Consider the following 20,186-nt stretch of genomic DNA (forward strand, 5'->3'; position numbering starts at 1 on the left):
TTAAGCATCGCTTGATTTTTCAGAACATTTTAACCAAACGCCTTCAAAAGCGGTGGGATGTCCCCAGCGTAAATAACACTATGCTAGACAGATACTTTGTTTGCACAGTCCTACCGTAATTTAGTCACTCCTAGACGTACGTCTGGCATCAGGGGGAAACGTTTACCTCGATGAAGGAAAGATATTGTCTCACAGGCTATGTTTATTTGGCTATATCCAGTGCTGAGCTTCGATGAAACTTTACAAGACCTGCGAGACGCTTCACAGGCGGGAGATACGCGGCGTGAGTGACAGCTTTGACACCAAATGGATATACATAAAAATCAGATGACATGATTTCACAACTTTTCATTGGCCATTTAGGTATGTGACGCATACTGTATACGGAAATGAACCTGGGCATTCAATCCGTCGAAAAATAAAAAAATCGGCAAAATGGACATACGTGTTTTTCATCGGACAGCGACGATAAACAATAAAGCACATGCTTAAATGTTTATGTGGATATGTTGTTATGATGGCAAAAACGATAGAATAAGATGTTTACCTTTACTCAACATTAAGTCTCATTCATTAAGCATGCGTACACACAAATTTGTGCGTGAGATGTGCGTACGGATGTTCACATGAACAAAACGTGATTTAACAAAAAATCTAAATTTCTTCTAAATGTACGCAAAAATGTAAGAAGAACTAAAACCACTCGTGCACAATAATCACGTACGATATAATCAAATACTAGGCTATAATTATAATGTTTATAATATTGTTCATATATAAAATGTACATGATTATATTTTAGATTATAATATTTTCTGTATAATATATTATTAAACATGATCTATATTATTATTATATTATACATTATTATAGCCTACTTATTTTTTCTACACATATAAAGAAGACGTAATGACAAATGTTCATGCTTTCCTTCCTCACTTTTTAAATCTCTATATGAAAGCGTCTTGTACATTTATTGAGAAGTCCAAACGTCAATCACTTGATCTCTTGTCTGTTTTATTTTAGATACAGATGCGCGTCTCTGTCATATTAATTTAATGTCATATTTGTTAATGCATCCAATACTTATTTAAAGCTCATGTAACACACGCTGTTTCTGCATTTCTGATGTTAATCTGGAGTACCTATAGAGTAGTATGACATCCTTTATATCTCCGAAGAGTCTTTAGTTTAATCAGATTTATAAAAGAAAGATTTGCTTTACCGAATCTTTCCGATAACGTACGAAAAAATAAAGAAGGAGTTATACCGCAGGGGGAGCGAGTACGAGTCATGCAACACTATACAACACTTATAACTTATGATTCACTACATGTTCGTGTCATTTATATAAATTACACGCGCATATTTACAACATAAGACAGAAGTCTTACTTACCGCATGCAACTCGTGACCCGGTTGGGAAAATCCAGTGCATCAAACACAGACGCAAAACTCCGCTGCTACCCAGGAAAATAAACTATATCCATTGTTTTCATAAGGCTGGATTTCTTCTCCTTACATCCAAAAACACACTTCTTTATTCTTGCCATTGTTGAGTTTTGAAATTAAACAAAGCTGTCGCGTGATGTGAATGTTTGTAAGTTCTAGCGTCTCCCGCTGATTGACGGGTGGGCGGGGTTTTCCGGGGGAAGTGCTTATATAAAGAAGTGATATGTATAGAAAACCCCTGAAACGTCAGTTGGAACTGTAATCGAAAAAAACTTTCCGAAACTTGTACAAACCCTGGTGAAGTGCATTCGGCACAAAAATACTCTGTAACACGTCCAACTGCTTTTTTGACACTTTGCCTACGTTTAGCATGAGGAAACAACTCTATAACTGTGTTAATAAGTCAGAATGCTTGAAATACCATTGAACCCCCCCTTTAAAGTTACTCCGGTTGGTGGACAGCACTGAATTTGCACACTGTTTGTCTTAAAGCATATTAAAAACATCACATAGACATATAAAAAAACATTAAAAACTAGATTTTTACCACAGGCGGACTTTAAATATGTTTTAATAATTATTAAATAGAGAGGTTTTACTCAACACGTATGGCCTAGTTAAATGTGTGAGTTTTGAGTGACATTGCTATCCTCTTGTTTGTCTTTTACAATTTCCTTCACTTTTCCGCAATGCACTCCTCTCTCTCTTTCTCCATGTGAAGGCAGGGCGTAGTCAGGTAAGATCAACAAAAGTGTAATTTGTTCCCAAAATATAAGCTGATCCCATGTCTTGCCTTTCTTGTGAAACTTTGCTAAGCTGCACACAGACAGCCATTACTGTATATCCATAAACCTACTTGTCGCTAAATTATTGTTTCTGTTTTAGCTTAGAATGCTTTAAATGCAGGTCATTTTAGTCTTCAATTAGAGTAGATGGCACTGCATTACAGTAAGTGGTTTGCTGGCTGACTTTATTACTTTACTGTAATTATTTAAACAGAAATGCTGCTTCTTCAGCAACCGGGAACATTGCTTGTGCTTGATCTTTACTGCACAAGCATAAAGAAGTCATTTTACGTCTGAGCTAGTTTTAGACAGATTGCTTTTCTTGCCTGACAAGCTCTTTGGGTTGTTTTGACCATGTATGCTGTCAAATTAACATGATCTTGGTTATAGAGAACATAGTAAGCAGTGCTTGATGTTGTATTATGTGTTGTCAGTGTTCCTGTGTTGTGTTTGGTTTTATCTGGAGAGCATCTGGATAGCAGCTCACTAAGAGACCACAGATCTAATTTTCTTTCTTTCTGTTAATGCTACCATTTAAGGGGCTCAAGGTAAGGCCGCTCACTTAAACTTTTTTGTACATTATCAACTTTTCTTATAACTTTATCTTTAATAAAAGTTTAAATGTTTTTTTGCAATCGTGAAGTGAAACAGAACTTTATCAAAAAATACATCAGTATGTCTGCTGATACTGTCTAATTACTGCTGTAAACCTAATTAGATGTTTTTGTTTATGCTTGTTTGGGTGCAGACCCCCAGTAAGTAGGGCTCCACCAATGCCAGAGAAACTACAGACCAACAACGTGGGCAAGAAAAAGAGACCAATTGAAGTGAGTGATGGGCAGCACTATCTTATATTATGCTATATAGCTTTACAGGATGATGTATTTTTGTAGGTCAGCGTGGAAGTTAGCATCACGCAACTTCCCTTGAAAATTCAATTCCCTAAAATTTGACATCTGAAAACTATAAAAATCATGAGTAGTGGTATTAATTGTGTTTCATATCATAGATTAAAACATGAAAATATAATGAGCTTTTGTTAACCACAGATCTTATTTAAGGTCTTAACCAAAAACAAAGACTAGTCCTTCCAGAAAACTGTGGAGTTTTTTTGTGATTGTTGCGGGCAAAAATTCTTGATCTTATGGCAAGTTTTCTTAAAAATGCAATGCAATACAATAAAACGCAATGCTATAGACAGTTTCAGCAGCACCAACTTAAACAAAGGTTTTTATGAATAAAATTTTGCTTCCAGTAGACTTCCGCATAGAATCAACAACATCAGAATCAACAACATCATAGAATCAACAACATCAAATTTGCTTAGTAGTACATTACCCGTAACACTTGAAGGGGTGTTCATAAGACTGACATGACACCTTCATAATCATAACATGACATGTGCCATGAGCATGAAGGAGATTTTATGCACGTTTATGACAGCTGTCATTGGGTGTCATTTGTTCAATTGTGCAATTTTGATGCAATGATGACATTGTTTGAGATGTCTTTGTTATGACAACTTGACATTAACCAATACATCATAACTTTATGATCATTAATCAAGACAATATAACTAACCACTTTTAACCAGTGACACAAATTGAATTTGTCATTAAAATGTCATTAAGTGTTAATACTCTGTCATATAGTTTTATAACAGCGTCATGAATATTTTTCTTGACCTCAACTACAGTGGTACAAATATAATTTGTTATTTAAATGTCATTAAGCATTAATACTCTGTCAGGTAGTTTTATAACGGTGTCATGAATATTCTTCAGTTCATGTTTTTTTTACATTTCCTCCATGTGTTTAACAAATAAAATCAATAATAATAATTATTAAAATTGATACAATTATATTTTAATGCATTTGGAGACCGATTAACCTAAAATTAAATGAAAATGTACAATAATGGGTTAAGCAATGCATTGTTGGGTCCATAAGACTGCAAAAACAATTAATTACATTAAATTAATTAATTAAATTAAGGTGTCATAACAAAGACATCTCAAACAATGTTATCTTTGTGTTAAAAATGACATAATTTAACAAATGACACTTAGGGCCCTATCTTGCACCCAGCGCAATTGGCTTTGTCAGTGACGCATGTATCATTCGTATTTTGCACCGGCGCACAGCGGGTTTTTCCCTCCACAGACACACGTCGGCAAACTAGGGAATGAACTTGCGCTCCCTGGGCGGTTCAGCGCAGAAAAGGAGGCGTGTTCCGGCGCAAACCATCCCTGATGCTATTTTGCAGTTTCAAAAAACAATTGCGCCACTGACCAAAAAAAACTAGTCTAAAGTGAGTGGCGCGTTGCGCGTGGTTCATTATGCTATTTTAAGGGCGCATGCTTGACCATAATGTATAGCGTGCACAACGCGCACACACTTTGCTTATCTAATCTACACAGATGCAACAGTTATTTTTGCAAATCATAAATTGTTACAATCAAAAATATTAACACATGAGATAAGGGAAATCATCGTGGTGAGCATTGTGGTAAAAGTTTTTATTTATTGTGTGGCTGCGTTAAAAAATTATCATGCAAATAACGATTAAAATATTTTCATAAGTTTGTTGTGTGATTGTATTACGTTTATTTTATGTAAATAATAATTAAAATGTTTCATAAGAACCCGTAATGTACATGAACTTGATTTGTAAGTGTACTTTGGGGTTGAACCTTGCTATCGTTTCTTGGGTCCGATTTCAAAGCCCTCAAACCTCACCCCAGCGGTGAGGGTGGACGCAGCGATGTCCTCTGCTGGCTTCAGGTCATGTGTAGAGGCAGATCCACCTCCCGTTACACGGCGTGCCCGATTTATGCTGGCAAGCTTGGGATTCCCCGTCTCCTGACATCATTGTAGCGCTTGGCGCAACGATGGGGTTGCCAGCTGATGAGACAATTGTGGCTATTTCCTCTCACGCCTGTTTAACCTACGCCGATTTGGGGGGGTTTCTCCATACAAAACAACTTCTTTGTCTTTGACTGCTCTTACAAGAACGTGGGTCTCCTCGGCTGTGAACCGCTCCTGGCGTGCGGCTGGTAAATTCGTCATAATAATAGCAACCCGCCATGGAACTTGCGCCCTTGTGTTTAAAGGGAATGTTGGATAGCGTTCTGATTGGTTTATTTGACGTAACGCCCAAACCACACCTATGAATAATGAACCTACTTCAGACCAACCCCTTATTGATTTGCGCCTGGCGCAAGAGTTATTTCTCCCGCCGGGAAAATAGCAACAGCGCCCAAGATCCGCCCACAAAGTCACTTGCGCTTTGCGCTTCGCACTTGCGTTTTAGATCGTTAAAATTGGGCCCTTAATGACACTTGTCATGAATGTGCATAGAATCTCGTGTCATGTCATGATTATGAGGGTGTCATGTCAGTCTTATGAACACTCCTTCAAGTAAAGTTGTTTTCCAAATTACCTTTAAATTTCCTCAAATCATAGCTAAAGCGTATCAACCATTCCACTGAGCTTACATTAGTAGTTACATTACAAAGGTCAGTTTGGTCTCTTGCCAGACGGATAAACAAGCATGGACTAGAAGTTACCTTCGGGCCAGATGGGTTACTGCAGCAACGCACATGCGTCTGATGAAACGGTCTCTACTATGGTACACTACACTACTGCATTGGGGATGGCAAAATATTCTTCCCTCGACTTGTTTATAGATTGAATTGTGTGTAGATTAGATAAATAAACTACCGTATTTTCCGGACTATAAGTCGCACTTTTTTTCATAGTTTTTTTGGTCCTGCGACTTATAGTCAGGTGCGACTTATATGTCAAAATTAATTCATACTGACTAACATAAACCAAAATAAAACATTACCATCTACAGCCACGAGAGGGTGCTATATGTTGCTCCTGTAGCCTACCCCTGAAAAAAAAACTGTTAACTAAAACATTAACTTACAGACAACGAAGAAAGACTTAACAAACAAAATGCCAACCAAAAGAATAATAATTTTCTAAATAAATGTGACTTATAGTCCAGTGCGACTTATATATGTTTTTTTCCTCTTCATGACGCATTTTTTGACTGATGCGACTTATACTCCAGAGCAACTTATAGTCCGGAAACCAAATCATACCATACCATGGTGTCTTTGACTATGACCTGTTCTGTATAAACAAGTAACTTAAACCTAACAATTCAAAAGACATTTTTTCTCAGTTTCAGTATTTTACAGTAGTTACTCCATTTCACCTTTGAAGGGCTTGTTTGCTATGTAATGTAGTACTTTATTATATTATACCATACGATACTATCTTACTTTTTTTTCAATTAAATGTGCATTACAGAGCCTTCTGTTCTGTCGGTGAGATCGATGATCTTTTTAACCTCTCTTGATTGAACTGCAGCATAGTTTTTCCTGTGCCCATCCTTTCACATCCCGCCAGCAAGATACTCTCAGCTGTTGTCATGGATACGACCTCAGACACCCCTCTTTGACTCTCTCTGCAGGACCTGGTGCTTGAGCTGGTGTTTGGTTACCGAGGCAACGACTGCCGTAACAATGTGCATTACCTAAATGAGGGGGCGGATATCATCTATCACACCGCCTCAGTAGGAGTCGTCCTAAACTTAACAACAGGTGTGGGGGAACTCATACTTGTAATTTGTAATGCAATTTTAATGCCTTCATGCTTATTTTAAGCAGATGTGCATAACTTTGTTCAGCATCCTCATTGTTCTTTTCTGATTGTTTATTCTTAGCGTGTCAGAGTTTCTATTTAGAACACAGTGATGATATTCTGTGCCTGACTATAAATCAACACCCAAAGTTCCCCAACGTGGTGGCAACAGGCCAAGTAGGTATGTTTGTGAAACCATCCATCCTATCTACTCACTTAGACCCTTGTTCTCTTCTAAAATGCGTTTTGAATATTTTATTTTAAACAAAAGTAGATAAGCTGCATAAGATAGGAGCAATGTTATATATTAAAGAGCACCTATTGTCCAATTCACGTTTTAAAATTTCCTTTGGTGTGTAAGTGTGTATTAGTACATGTTAACGATATGCAAAAGGCACATAACCCAAAGTAAACGATGACGCGAGTAATCTCGTAAATCTCTTTTCTTGGACTACAACAAACACACAGATTGTAGGCATCAGTTCACTTCCTGAGATTGGTGATGTAGACAAGACCGACATTATCATAATTCAACCCCCTTCAGGCTCACAGCCTGTAAATTAACTCCTGTTAGCAACCAAATCTTTTAAACATGGTAAGGAGCGTCACATTTCCTGCTGACGTCAGAGGTATTCAGGTCAATCACAAAGTTCAGATTAGCTGGCCAATCAGGGACACAGAGCTTTTCAAATCCATGCATTTCAGGAAGAGAGTAAAATCTGGAGCTACAAAAATGAATGGTATGTGGAAAATTATTTGTTTTTTAACCATAAACCACGCGAACACATTGTATTATACCAAATACACAAAATAATGTTGTTTTTAGCAATGAAATAGGTGCTCTTTAAGTAGTTAAATAACTACCTTAACAAGGCTAATTTACAGATCTTGAACCTGCAGATTTTTTCATTCATATTTAAAATGTTTTATATTATGCCTAACACTTGTTGTTGTTGTTGTTGTTGTTTACTCAGGCGACACTGGTGATATGTCAGGTAAGGTTAACCCTAACCTTGTCCAGCTCTTAGTAACAAACAGATTTCTGGTTGAAAAATGCATTAGAATTCATGCTATATGATTATTTTGGATTGGGTAACAATGACAACAGAATTACAATTTGTATGTTCTGAACTACTTGGATTTCAGAACATATTTGAAACAATGAGTAAAAAGCAAAACTATTTATTGGTATCAGTAGATGTCATTAAGTAATCAAATATCAGAAATTTCAGCAAAAATATTTTCTTTATTCGATCTGGCACTGTCGTTAATACGCCCACCACAAACTTAAAGTGCCCATCTTATGACTGCTTTTCCACAAGTTGAATAGGTGTATGAGTTCCATAAAGCATGTTTCAAAAGTTGTTTGCTCGAAATAGCTTGTAGGAAAAGATTGTTACCCATCTCTAGGAGCCTCTGTTTCAGGGCAGTTCAGGTTGTGCCGTTTTGAGCTAGTCATTACATATTTATGAGCTGCTGCTCCTTTGATCACGCCCCACTACTAACGTCATGTGTGCGTGCATAGTGATATCGTGAGCAGTGCAGACCATACCGTGTTATTATTTGATATATTATTATTATTAACGGTTTATGTTGCCAACAGACAAATCATGCAGAAAAGTATCACTAATAAGTACACTCCAGCAGAAGAAACTCATGACACACAATGATTCCAGAGTCAATTGTGATGTAGCAGTCTCAACAATAAGCTCGTTTTCCCTGGACAATGCTAACATATTCCCATTATAAAACATTTTCAAACGCATTATTTTCGCAAATTACAGAAATTAAGACCCGGCGGGGGATGTATACTGCTTGTGGACCGCGTGCTAATTGCTAGAAGCTAGCGGGAGTTCCGGACCGTAAAGTTATAAGAGGCTCGGGGGTTAGCCTCGTCAGAAAAGCCGGGGCGGTAAGGCCCGGTCTCGGTTAGTTTGGCAAAAAACTTTTAGTTTGGCAAAGCACTATTACTTAGTTCTTGTAGAATTGTAAAATAAAGCCGTTTTTTTTTCTTTTTTTTTTACTTTCGAAACCACGCTGTAAACTATCTAGCCTGCAAAAATATCTATATAGCCTAACGTTACTGTCTACAAACAATTTTAACATCACTATACATTTAAAAAGGTATAATTTACGGGATTAGCATCAATGTATGATCTCTGTTTTGAGATACAGATGCTCTAGCATCATAAATGTAGTATTTTGTGACAGAAGATGACAACATGCAAAATATAACGTGACTTCTTACCTTTTGTGTTGATACAACGATCGCGAATCGAATCCAGTCTGTTTCAGATGTGTGAATGATCCATTAAAGTCCAATAAAATACATCCAATGACCATTTTTGTCCACAAATGTGTATAATCTGTGAAATATAGATACATAGTCTGTTGTTTACATCAGATTTCGCATGAACATCTTATTGCCTACAATCTGATGACTATTTGCGTCGTAACACATTGTATATAAGAATACTCCGGGTTCCAATAACCACGCGTTAAAACTTTGTTTTTAAAAGTAGGCGGGAGTATAATCCATAATATCCAAATAGCGCTGTTATTTCCGTGAGAAATGATGACAGCACAGAGGGTATCAGCGAAGTGACTGCTCTCTGTGCTCTCTAGCTACCTGGTGGGTGGAGACCTGCGAGTGGGGTGGTGGGCGGGAAAATTCAAACTGAATTTGACGAAACGCCTAGTTACGTCACTTCGGGGCTGAGTTTGAAACCGTGTAATCTGAGACTCAAGGCAGAGGACATTCAGAAACCTGTATCTCACTCAAAACGGCATAGATGGATTTTTTTCCAAGTTTGTATGCGTGTGGGAGCATCAGAGACACAAATGAACACCCCAAAACCCAGAAAAAGTGAGTTTTTCATAATATGGGCACTTTAAACCATTGGTTGAGCCATAAGTTCACATTAAGCCCGGACTATTGTTATTATGTGTAAACGAACGTAAGCGCACGGTTGAACGCACAAGCCTCGCGAAGTATAGTTTATTTGACTCGTACGTGTACACAGCCATTCGACACGTGCGCTTTGTGACTAAATGCAATGCATCTCCTGGGCTACATAAAATATTTTCCTTTAGGCAAATAACAAAATTCTCGATGTACGGCGGGTTTCAAAAATCTGACGTTTTGTGTACAGTATGCATGCATTTTTCAGATGATGAAAATTGCGCCAGGCGCAGTGTACCCTCGGATATGCGCAGGGCCGGCCCTGGGCATAGGCGGAATAGGCAAATGCTAAGGACGCCGCCGACCCCTTGGGGCGTCCGTGCACCCAAATTATAATTTTTTAATATATGTATATAAACATTTACCTATAAATATTTAATTTTGCACAAGAAAACAGCAGTTATTAATGAATTATTAGTAGCATAGCATCTGATCGTGCTTGTTAAATAGCTCTGTGGCTATACTGCACTAAAGCGGCAGTTTAAAATATAACCCGGAATTCAGCGAACGTCAAGAACAAGACAACTGAAACAACAATCAGACCGAGACGCAGAATTTACATAATGTTAAACAGACCATGTTTAAATTTCAATGTTTCTGGACACTTTGTTTGGTATTAATAAGCTGCGCACTGGAGTGCTGGCCGCGGTACTGAAGACGCGCTCAGACAGAGTACTGGTGGCAGCACAGATATTTACTTGCAACCTATTGGAAACTATTATTCGTTATTATATAATTATTATTCGTTATTTTACTTTATTACTTTCACTTTAGAAGAGTTCTGCACTTTTTATTTCAATATTTCTCTTTATATAAATACTATTTTGTACTTAAATCTATAATTTCGTTATTTTACTAACCCAACGAACTCATCTGCGCTTTCCGATAGGTTGCACGTAGGGGGAAAAGTATAGCTTTCTTCCCCTTGAGAAGAGTTGTGCACTTTTAAACTTTTTTAAAATGTATCTCTTTACAAAAATATTTTTTTCTTCTATTTAAAGGCTATAATTTCGTTATTTTACTAACCCAACTAATGATCCTTATACTGTAGGTTGCACCTAAGTGTCTGTGCATAAGTGCCACCAGTGCTCTGTCGGAGCGCGTCTTCAGCACCACGGCAAGCAGTCACTCCAATGCGCAGCCTATTAATACCAAACAAAGTGAACAAGTTGGTATTTCTGTCCAGAAACATTGATATTTAAACATGGTCCGTGTAACGTAATTTAAATCCCGCTTCTCGGTCTGATTGTTGTTTTCGTTTTCTTGTTCTTGACGTTCGCTGAATTCTGGGTGTATATTTTAAACTGCTGCTTCAGTGCAGTATAGACACAAAGCTATTTAACAATGAGCACAATCTCCCGAGACACTACAACATGCTACTAATAATTCATTAATAAGAGCTGTTTTCTTGTACAAAATTAAATATTTTAAGTTAAATGTACAGTGTTAAAACATGTAAAAAAGATTTTAACAATGTCAAGATCAAATGCCTGACAGGGTATTGTGTGTGTGTGTGTGTGTGTGTGTGTGTGTGTGTGTGTGTTTCCAAAATATTTTCAAAATAAAGAAAAACAAGACAAAGCTATGCAGTTTGTTTCTGTATAAGTTTATGAACAAAATGATTGGAACACAATTATGATTCTGTGATTCTAAAGGGTACCAGGTGAAATCTTGCCTAGGGCAGCAAATTGGCCAGGGCCGGCCCTGCATACGCGTAAAAAAACGGACTGTACTTCGGCCTCAACAGGTTTCAGAGGTTTTGAAAATGCCGCAATCAACCTACAAATATCTTATTTGTAGTAACCTCTAAATGTTAAACAAGGCTGGAATGAATTATTTATACATTATGAATAATTACACACTTCACCTTTAACTACAAGATAACCACATGCCTAGGAACTCTTATAGCTACATGGTTACAACTTCTGGTTAAAGGAACAGTATGTAGGATTGTGGCCAAAACTGGTACTGCAATCACAAAACTTGTGGCTAGAACTGGTACTGCAATCCCAAAACGGGTGGCCAATACACAACATAAACATCAGTTGAGGGCTGCAACTCCACTTTTTAAATGACAATATCCTGGCCAGACCACTGTTGTCAGTGATATAAGTATTTGAAATGAAAATGATTTCTTAATGTCTAGTGACGTATCAGGGCCATTTTATGATTAATTGATATAAATTTCTTACATACTGTTCCTTTAAATTTCTTACTAAATGTAAAAAGCAATGCATAACTAGAATATATGTGTATTCGTAGCTACATCTCCATCTATCCATGTGTGGGAAGCCATGAACAAACAGACTCTTTCGGTGCTCCGCTGCCATCATTCCCGTGGCGTTTGTTCCGTAAGCTTCAGCGCAACCGGCAAACTGCTGCTCTCCGTGGGTCTGGACCCGCAACACACTCTCACTATCTGGAAGTGGCAGGAAGGTAAATTCGAGTTCACCCACAGCAATGTGCTTTTAAATGTTTAGGTGATGGTATCAGTGTGGTATTTTGTCATGTTTGTAATCTAATTTTTACTAAGGTGCCAAGATAGCCAGTCGGGCCGGTCATTCCCAGAGAATCTTCGTGGCTGAGTTCAGACCCGATTCGGATACTCAGTTTGTGTCAGTGGGGATAAAACATGTGCGGTTTTGGACGCTGGCTGGCAGAGCTCTGCTTAGTAAAAAAGGAGTGCTAAGCTCTATCGAGGACGCCCGCATGCAAACCATGCTGTCAGTAGCATTTGGAGCTGTAAGTAAGCCCCTGTTTCTAATTGAATTTAATTTGAATGTCATTGTTGGAAAAAGTTCACTCAAAATTGCAAATATCTGTCATTAACTCATTCTTGTGTTGTTCCAAACCACTACTTTTTACAGTTTCTTATCATATTCCGCACCCAATCGACGTTTTCAACTAACCCGCCCGCAACTCGGACCGCAAAAAATATATATATCTTGTACCCAACCCGCATTTTTTAAGAGTAGTAATTGTTTCAAATAGTTCATTGGCATCTTTATTTCAAATGACCTGACCAACCACGACCCGAACATCATTAAAATATTTTTGGATGACTCGTGACCACGGGTGACTGCAGACACCCGTTCATTTTGGATCAACCCACACATCACTGATTCTGGAGACTCTAACATACAGGAATGTCAATTGGGGATGTTAACTTAAAATATGAATTGTGCGCTACAGCACATATGAGATTTGAGTGAGGACAGACCAAAAACACTATTAGCTGAAAGATTTCAAATCTCAAATACTTACATACATTGAAGTAGGCATGTTGCGTTAGATTAGCCGTCAATGAAGAGCGATCGCGTTGCAAGCAAGAACCAATGATGGATCAAACCTGTTGTGGCTCATATGTTGTCATATTTTTATGTACAGGACTATAAATAAAATAGAGAGCCGCAAAATAACTTCTTTTGTGTTCCATGTAAAAATAAAATATTGTGGGTTTGAAACAACATAAGGGTGAGTAAACGATGACAGATCAATTTATGGGTGAATACTTTTTTTGTGGAAAGTCTGTATTTAGTAGGTATTTATGTATACATGCAAGCATGTGTGTGTATTTGTGCATTTGTTTGCGTCAGCTAATAACTTATTCAAAACATTGTCTGGTTGTATTCAAAAGTCCAGACATTCACATATACAAGATCTTTTAAAGGGCTCCATTACATGTTTAGTACTATAAAAGGATATAAAAATGCTGTGCTTTGCTATGTTTGTGCTGTTGTTTTTCTTAGAGGTCACTAGATTAGTCCAGGTTTGTTTTCTTTTCAGAATAACTTGACATTTACAGGTACCATTAGTGGAGATGTGTGTGTGTGGAAGGAACACATTCTAGTGAGAATCGTGGCCAAGGCTCACACTGGACCTGTGTTTACCATGTACACAACATTACGTGACGGGCTCATTGTCACAGGAGGCAAGGAACGACCGTAAGTGATCTGATCATCATAAACTATTTTTCCTGTGTTACTATATTTATTTATTACTTATTGAAGTAGAACGTTTGGACAGGACATTTTTACTTGCCAAACTTACTGGTTGCTACTGCTAGTCAGACACTTTGTCACTATGTTGTCTTAAAGGATGATGTTTTTGTCCTGTGGCGGCTACTGTAGCATCACTATGCATTTTGAAAGGGAGGGGTGAGCTGTGGACTGAGCCATTGGTTGCAATTCACAGTCTCACCACTAGATGCCGCTTAAAATCTACACACTGGACATTTAAAGGAGGACACCACAGTTTTTCAATATTTTGCTGTGTTCTTGCCTTTGCTTGGACAGGTTGATACATACTTATCTTTATTTCGGTGCCTGCACTTCATCTTTGCGCAGCGCGTGGTGGATGTGTTGGCATTTAGCTTAGCCCCATTCATTCCTTAGGATCCAAACAGGGATGAATCTACTTAAAATCACCATGTTTTATTTTGTGCCACCGTATTTGCTCGTGTAGCTACTCATGTAACAGTCTTTAAATAGGGAAAACATGGAAGTGTTTGGTGGCTTTTAAATTCATCCCTGTTTGGATCCTAAGGAATGAATGGGGCTAGGCTAAATGCTAACACATTCACAAAGCACTGTGCAAAGATAAAGTGCATGCATTGAAAAAAGATAGGTATGTATTAATTTGTCTAAGTTGAGGTAAGAACATAGTAAAATATTGAAAAACGGTGGTGTTTTCCTTTAAAGTGTCTGATGTAGGGTGACCATACGTGCCATTCTTCTTGGACGCGTCCTGTCCAGGATTTCAGGTGTGTTTTCCAGAATTCGTATTTGTTGACCGCATAAGTCATAGAGGATTATTATTATTATTACAGAAAAGCAACCCTTACTTAAGGTAAGAATGAAACTATAATTGTATGTCTTATGTTTTTAACTGAATGGCGTATGCCTTGTGTACGGTGCATTCCTTTGCGGCCCCCCAAAGAAAATTTGTGACAAAAAACTGATCTAAAACTCAACATTTTAATAAAAAAAACATTAAATTATACAAAAAAGTACTGCTGTTGGTTAGTAGCCTTATTTGTTTAGGTTTAATTACACAGAATTCATGATAAATTAATGTATTTCATAAAATGTCATAAAACTGGGGCCCACCTGGCACCATCTCGCGGCCCCCTGGGGGCCCCGGCCCCCAGTTTGAAAACCACTGGCGTATGCGGTCAACAAATACGAGTTCCGGAAGATGTACTGAAATTCTGGTCAGGACGCGTCCGGAAAGAATGGCACGTATGGTCACCCTAGATTGATGAAATCGTTTGGACCCAGAAGTTGTGGCGTGTCATGACTTAATAAGTGGATAATTTCTTGAACAAAAAATTATATATTGCCTTGCAAACAGGATGTTGTAATCAACATTTTGTTTACATTTTACCATTTAAAGAAAAACTGACTTTACAATATTTTAATTTAAATGCATATAATGATATTATTATAAAGTTATTATTGGCTAGTGTAGTGCAGTGTTTCCCAACAAGCGGTTCAGGGCCCACAGGGCTTTCTTAGCAGATTTCCAAGGGATCCTCAGAATTAGACAAAACAAGCATTAAAATAAGCTAAACAAGCAAAAATCAAAATGTTTCTTATTTTTTTGGCCATTTTAGTAGCAAATATACATCTGCCTAGTCATTCCAAGTTCTAGATAATTTTATGTGGAAAAAATTGAGTGAGTGGGGGCCTTGAAATATTGTTGTGGGCAACTTGAGGGCCTTAAAGTGAAAAAGGTTGGGAGCTACTGGTGTAGTGAATGAGAGGTTTTGTGTGTTCTGCCCTCTGCAGGTCTAAGGAGGGTGGTGCACTGAAACTCTGGGATCAGGAACTGAAGCGCTGCAGAGCTTTCAGACTGGAGACAGGCCAGATCATAGACTGTGTGCGCTCTGTGTGCCGTGGCAAGGTACAGCACATACCCAACATCACTGTACTGTGCAACACACTTACTTAACAGACATTCAGCCTGCCAGTTGTTATTTTGCTGCTCCGAGCATTTTTGGTTACGAAAAGCATTTATTATAAATAGCTTTTAAAAATAGCTTTTAATTTGCTTTTAATTGAATGGACTATTTATCAATATTTATTATTAAGTTGGTCATCAATAACTTTGAATGTTGTGGTGAAAATTCAAGTAAATTTTTTAATAGCACTTTTCACAATTTTGCATTGTTGCAAGCGGATTTACAGAGGAAGTCCATATTAGTACAGGCAGTAAAGAAAAAATTTGTTTTTTACAAAAGTTGTACATTAGCGATGTGAAAATAATTGCCTGTAGGTTTGTAAGTGGACCATTATATATTTAAGCAATTGTGTGTGTCAAATATTTAATAAGATCCATATTAGCTATTCTAACTATGCAAAAACTATGCAGCTCAATAATGACTGCTGTTATATATTTTGTATCATATCATATTCTCATGTAACATCACTATTCAGGGGAAGATTCTTGTGGGCACTCGAAACGCGGAGATCATTGAAGTTGGTGAGAAGAATGCAGCGTGTAACATTCTGGTGAACGGACACATGGATGGTCCTATCTGGGGTTTGGGAGCTCACCCCACCAGAGACGTCTTCCTATCCGCTGCGGAGGATGGCACTGTTCGCCTTTGGGATATTTCAGAGAGGGTAAATGTAGCAAATTATGATGTCTTTGCAGTGGGAGCTGTTCTTCTGCAATAAAATCGTTTAATAACGTTCTCTTGTATGGAAACACAGAAGATGGTGAATAAGGTGAGCCTCGGCCATCCTGCGCGCACGGTGAGCTACAGCCCAGAGGGCGACATGGTGGCCATCGGCATGAAGAATGGAGAATTCATTATCCTCCTTGTCACCTCACTCAAAATATGGGGGAAGAAAAGAGATCGACGCTCTGCCATTCAAGATATCAGGTGAAGCCTTAATATTGTTGTATTATTACAAGCCAAAAACATACACAATTAATTAGTGTGGGATTAGTTTAAAGGGACAACATTTTTGAAAGATGTAGATGTGCCTAGAATGTGTCTGTGAAGTTTCCGCTCAAAATACCCCACAGATCATTTGTTATAGCCAAAATGTCCAAAATGCCCCTATTTGGGTGGGAGCAAGATAGGGCTGTTTTCATGTATGTACCTTTAAAGGGACACTCCACAATATGCTTATTTTCATTTGCCGTAACATGCAGGAGGCACAATGATACTACGCAGCAGCCGAAAATAGTCCCCTGCTATTGAAGATACTAAGGGGACTATTTTCGGCTGCTCCGTCATATCAATGCGCCAGACCCGGAGATCAGCGGAATGGATTCCAAACGGTAAAAATCAAATGTTTAACAGGGTTCCCGCGGGGTCTTAAAAAGTCTTAAAAAGTCTAAAATTCAGAATGTTAAATTTAAGGCCTTAAAAAGTCTTGAAAACACCCAGATTTTTATCCCAGGTCTTAAATTTAATTTACCCAAGTCTTAAATTTCTTACCTCTTTTCATTCCCAAAAAGCGTTGTCCACAGAATATAAAATAGTAATTTAAAACGCTGAAGAACTAACTTAATTCAGTGGCGGAGGCAGAAAGTGTATGATGGTGGGTCTCTAAAAAGAAACGTTCCGCCCTTTGTCGTAATCCACGCAAATCGTGCCATAAGCTATATTTCAGGTGTTGTGATCTGACTGTTTACTGTGGGTTTGGCGAGAAACAATCCTTAAACTTAGTTCTGTATAAGCAAAAATCTTTTTCGGGGTAATTTATAAGCCCGTGGCTTACCTGAGCATTTGCCAGGTTCTGAAACATAGAGGACACAGACGCGAACAAAAATCAATGCTGCTTTATTGAAAATCAACTTAAACAGTCGGGCCGTCGAGTCACGAGCCACCAACAGCGTGTCAACTTTAGTGTTACACAGTTTTATATTTTAGACTTTAATATTGCTCTTTGCTGCGATGCACTTGAACCTAACACGCTTTCCCTTCAGCTCTGCACAAACAGCAGCGATTGACAGACGGAAAGCAAGAAAGTACCGTAATAAACCATTTATTTCAAAAAAGTGAAATTGTATTTTAGGAACAATTCAAACGTTTTGATTGCGCACATGCTTCAGGAGTTACGGTTAAATAACCAGCGGTAGATCAGAGCCCTTTCGCATAGGCAGGCTGCTGCATACGGCATCGCCTGGTTTATTTAAGTTAACTGAGCATTACATTCGCAAGTCATAAGCATATTACAACAATTAACGATTAACTAAGAATAATAATCAATATTTTAAAGTTAATTTCAAAGTTATATTCTGAAATAAGACCATTTCTGAAATAAGAAATGCGACCCTTCGGAGGCTACAGCCTTCGGATTGAGAAACGGTCTTAGTGGATAACGTTAGCAGCACATATCAAACAGCCTTTTAATGGTAAATTTCATTTTCTTAATGCAGATTCATCCGTTATTGTGTAATTAGAGAGGCTATTAAACCTGATGGCAGTATATAGTGCATATTTATGCATAAAACGTATGGGTGGAGTGTTTTTTTGGCTCTGTGATTCTGTATTCAATTAAATGCAAAACATTAATTTATTAAAAACTTGTATTAATAAAATGCATATATTAATGCTTTTAGGGATTAATAATAATTGAAAGTGATCTTTTGTTCTTTGTATATTTATAAACAGGCACAAGATATATACACAGCACACAGTCAGTTGTACATTAAACATTATGGGGTGGTTTCCCGGGCAGGGATTAGCTTAAACCAGGACTAGGTCTTAGTTTAATTATGACATATATAACTAGTTTGAATAAACATGCCTTACTAAAACCATTACTTGTGTGCATTTTGATGTATTTTAATATATGTCAGTGCAAATTGTTTTCAAGTTTGGAAAGCTCTTATCCCTGTCTGGGAAACCTCCCCTATAAGCTTACGTACTACAGAGTGTGATGCATTTTAAAGCTTTAAAGTTGTATGAGGCAGTGTAAAACTAGGCACAAACCAGCAGCTGACCATACTAACTGATCTAATATTAGTGAATTTTATTTGTCAAAAAACATTGTTGATAGAATTTTATAAAAATACTACTTACACATTTTAGTGTGATGTATAAATATTGTAAATCAATGCATTTCTTGACTATTAATTAAGAAAAATCACAGCTCTTTGCCTCTAACTCAATGTATACTGTATCAATGGCTCACTATGAGCCATTTTTGGGCTTCCATTGTCAGAAGTCTCTTCCTAAAGGGCTATGGGTAAAATTTGTCGGCGCCAACACTCGCGGTCTAATAGAGTTAAGCATAATGTATTTCCATGTATTTTGATTATCTGTTTTAAAACTGCGTTCATTTTATATTTTTCTATAACTGAATCAATAAAAATAGAATGTTTTAAGAATTTCTGAGATCATTTGAATGCTTCTAGTAATGTGTCGTGTTGGTCTTAAATTTTACTCATAATGGTCTTAAAAGGTCTTAAAAAGGTCTTAAATTTAACTTGCTGAAACCTGCAAGAACCCTGGTTTAACTCTAGGGGAGCTGGAAAATTAGCATATTTTCAAAAAAAGTGGAGTGTCCCTTTAAAAACAAATGAGCTACAGCTTTCATTTAAAAATAGATCTGAATTAGATAAATACATTCTGGGACAATAGTATCTATACACATTTAGAAATGCTTTTGGGTAAAGTTAACCAATCAGTCAAAGGCTGTGGGCAGGGCTTTGTAAGTGTGACATCACATTAACAAGAGAATCAATACAGCATGTCTAATGAGATCCATTATCATCAAATGAATAAAGTGAACTGTAATTGCCCATTTTAAATGTTGGTCTGAGGGTCCTTCTTGTCCACGTGTGCATTTCTTTGCCTGATGAAAATGCAGAATGATCAAAAGCCATTTTTCATGAATATTAATACGATATTAACGTGGTGCATGCAACAGCTCAAGTTTTCTTCTATTCAGGTTCAGTCCAGACTCCCGATACCTGGCTGTGGGTTCTAGTGAAAATGCTGTCGATTTTTATGACCTGACATTAGGACCACAGCTGAACCGCATCAACTGCTGCCGAGACATCCCTAGCTTTGTCATGCAGATGGATTTTTCTGCTGACAGCTGCTATGTGCAGGTATAGTGTTTAAAAAAAGACATTAACTGCTGCTTATTACAATTTTTGACAGTGCTGATTGCAAAATTGTTTCTAGACAAACTCATTCACTCTGTATGTATTGTTCTCTGCAGCTGTCCACTGGTGCTTATAAACGTGTCGTCTATGAGGTGCCTTCTGGGAAACAGGTCACTGAGCAAGCCATGATAGACAGAATTACTTGGGCAACATGGACAAGGTATTATAACTGACTTTTGCATTACATATTTTCTCAT

General features: G+C 37.6%; 1 protein-coding gene across 1 annotated transcript in view; it reads left to right on the forward strand.

The window, feature by feature from the left end:
* The window catches only part of LOC141365335 (echinoderm microtubule-associated protein-like 5), a 145,422-nt gene that overhangs the window by 111,338 nt on the left and 13,898 nt on the right, over positions 1-20,186 (forward strand). Inside the window, 12 exon segments of the mRNA XM_073869567.1 lie at positions 2,986-3,064; positions 6,724-6,853; positions 6,976-7,074; positions 7,868-7,888; positions 12,118-12,291; positions 12,389-12,597; positions 13,642-13,799; positions 15,645-15,759; positions 16,293-16,481; positions 16,572-16,744; positions 19,770-19,932; positions 20,046-20,149. Coding sequence (XP_073725668.1) covers positions 2,986-3,064; positions 6,724-6,853; positions 6,976-7,074; positions 7,868-7,888; positions 12,118-12,291; positions 12,389-12,597; positions 13,642-13,799; positions 15,645-15,759; positions 16,293-16,481; positions 16,572-16,744; positions 19,770-19,932; positions 20,046-20,149 — 1,614 coding nt within the window.

The sequence above is a fragment of the Misgurnus anguillicaudatus genome, chromosome 7, assembly GCF_027580225.2.
Source record: "Misgurnus anguillicaudatus chromosome 7, ASM2758022v2, whole genome shotgun sequence".
NCBI lineage: Eukaryota > Metazoa > Chordata > Actinopteri > Cypriniformes > Cobitidae > Misgurnus > Misgurnus anguillicaudatus.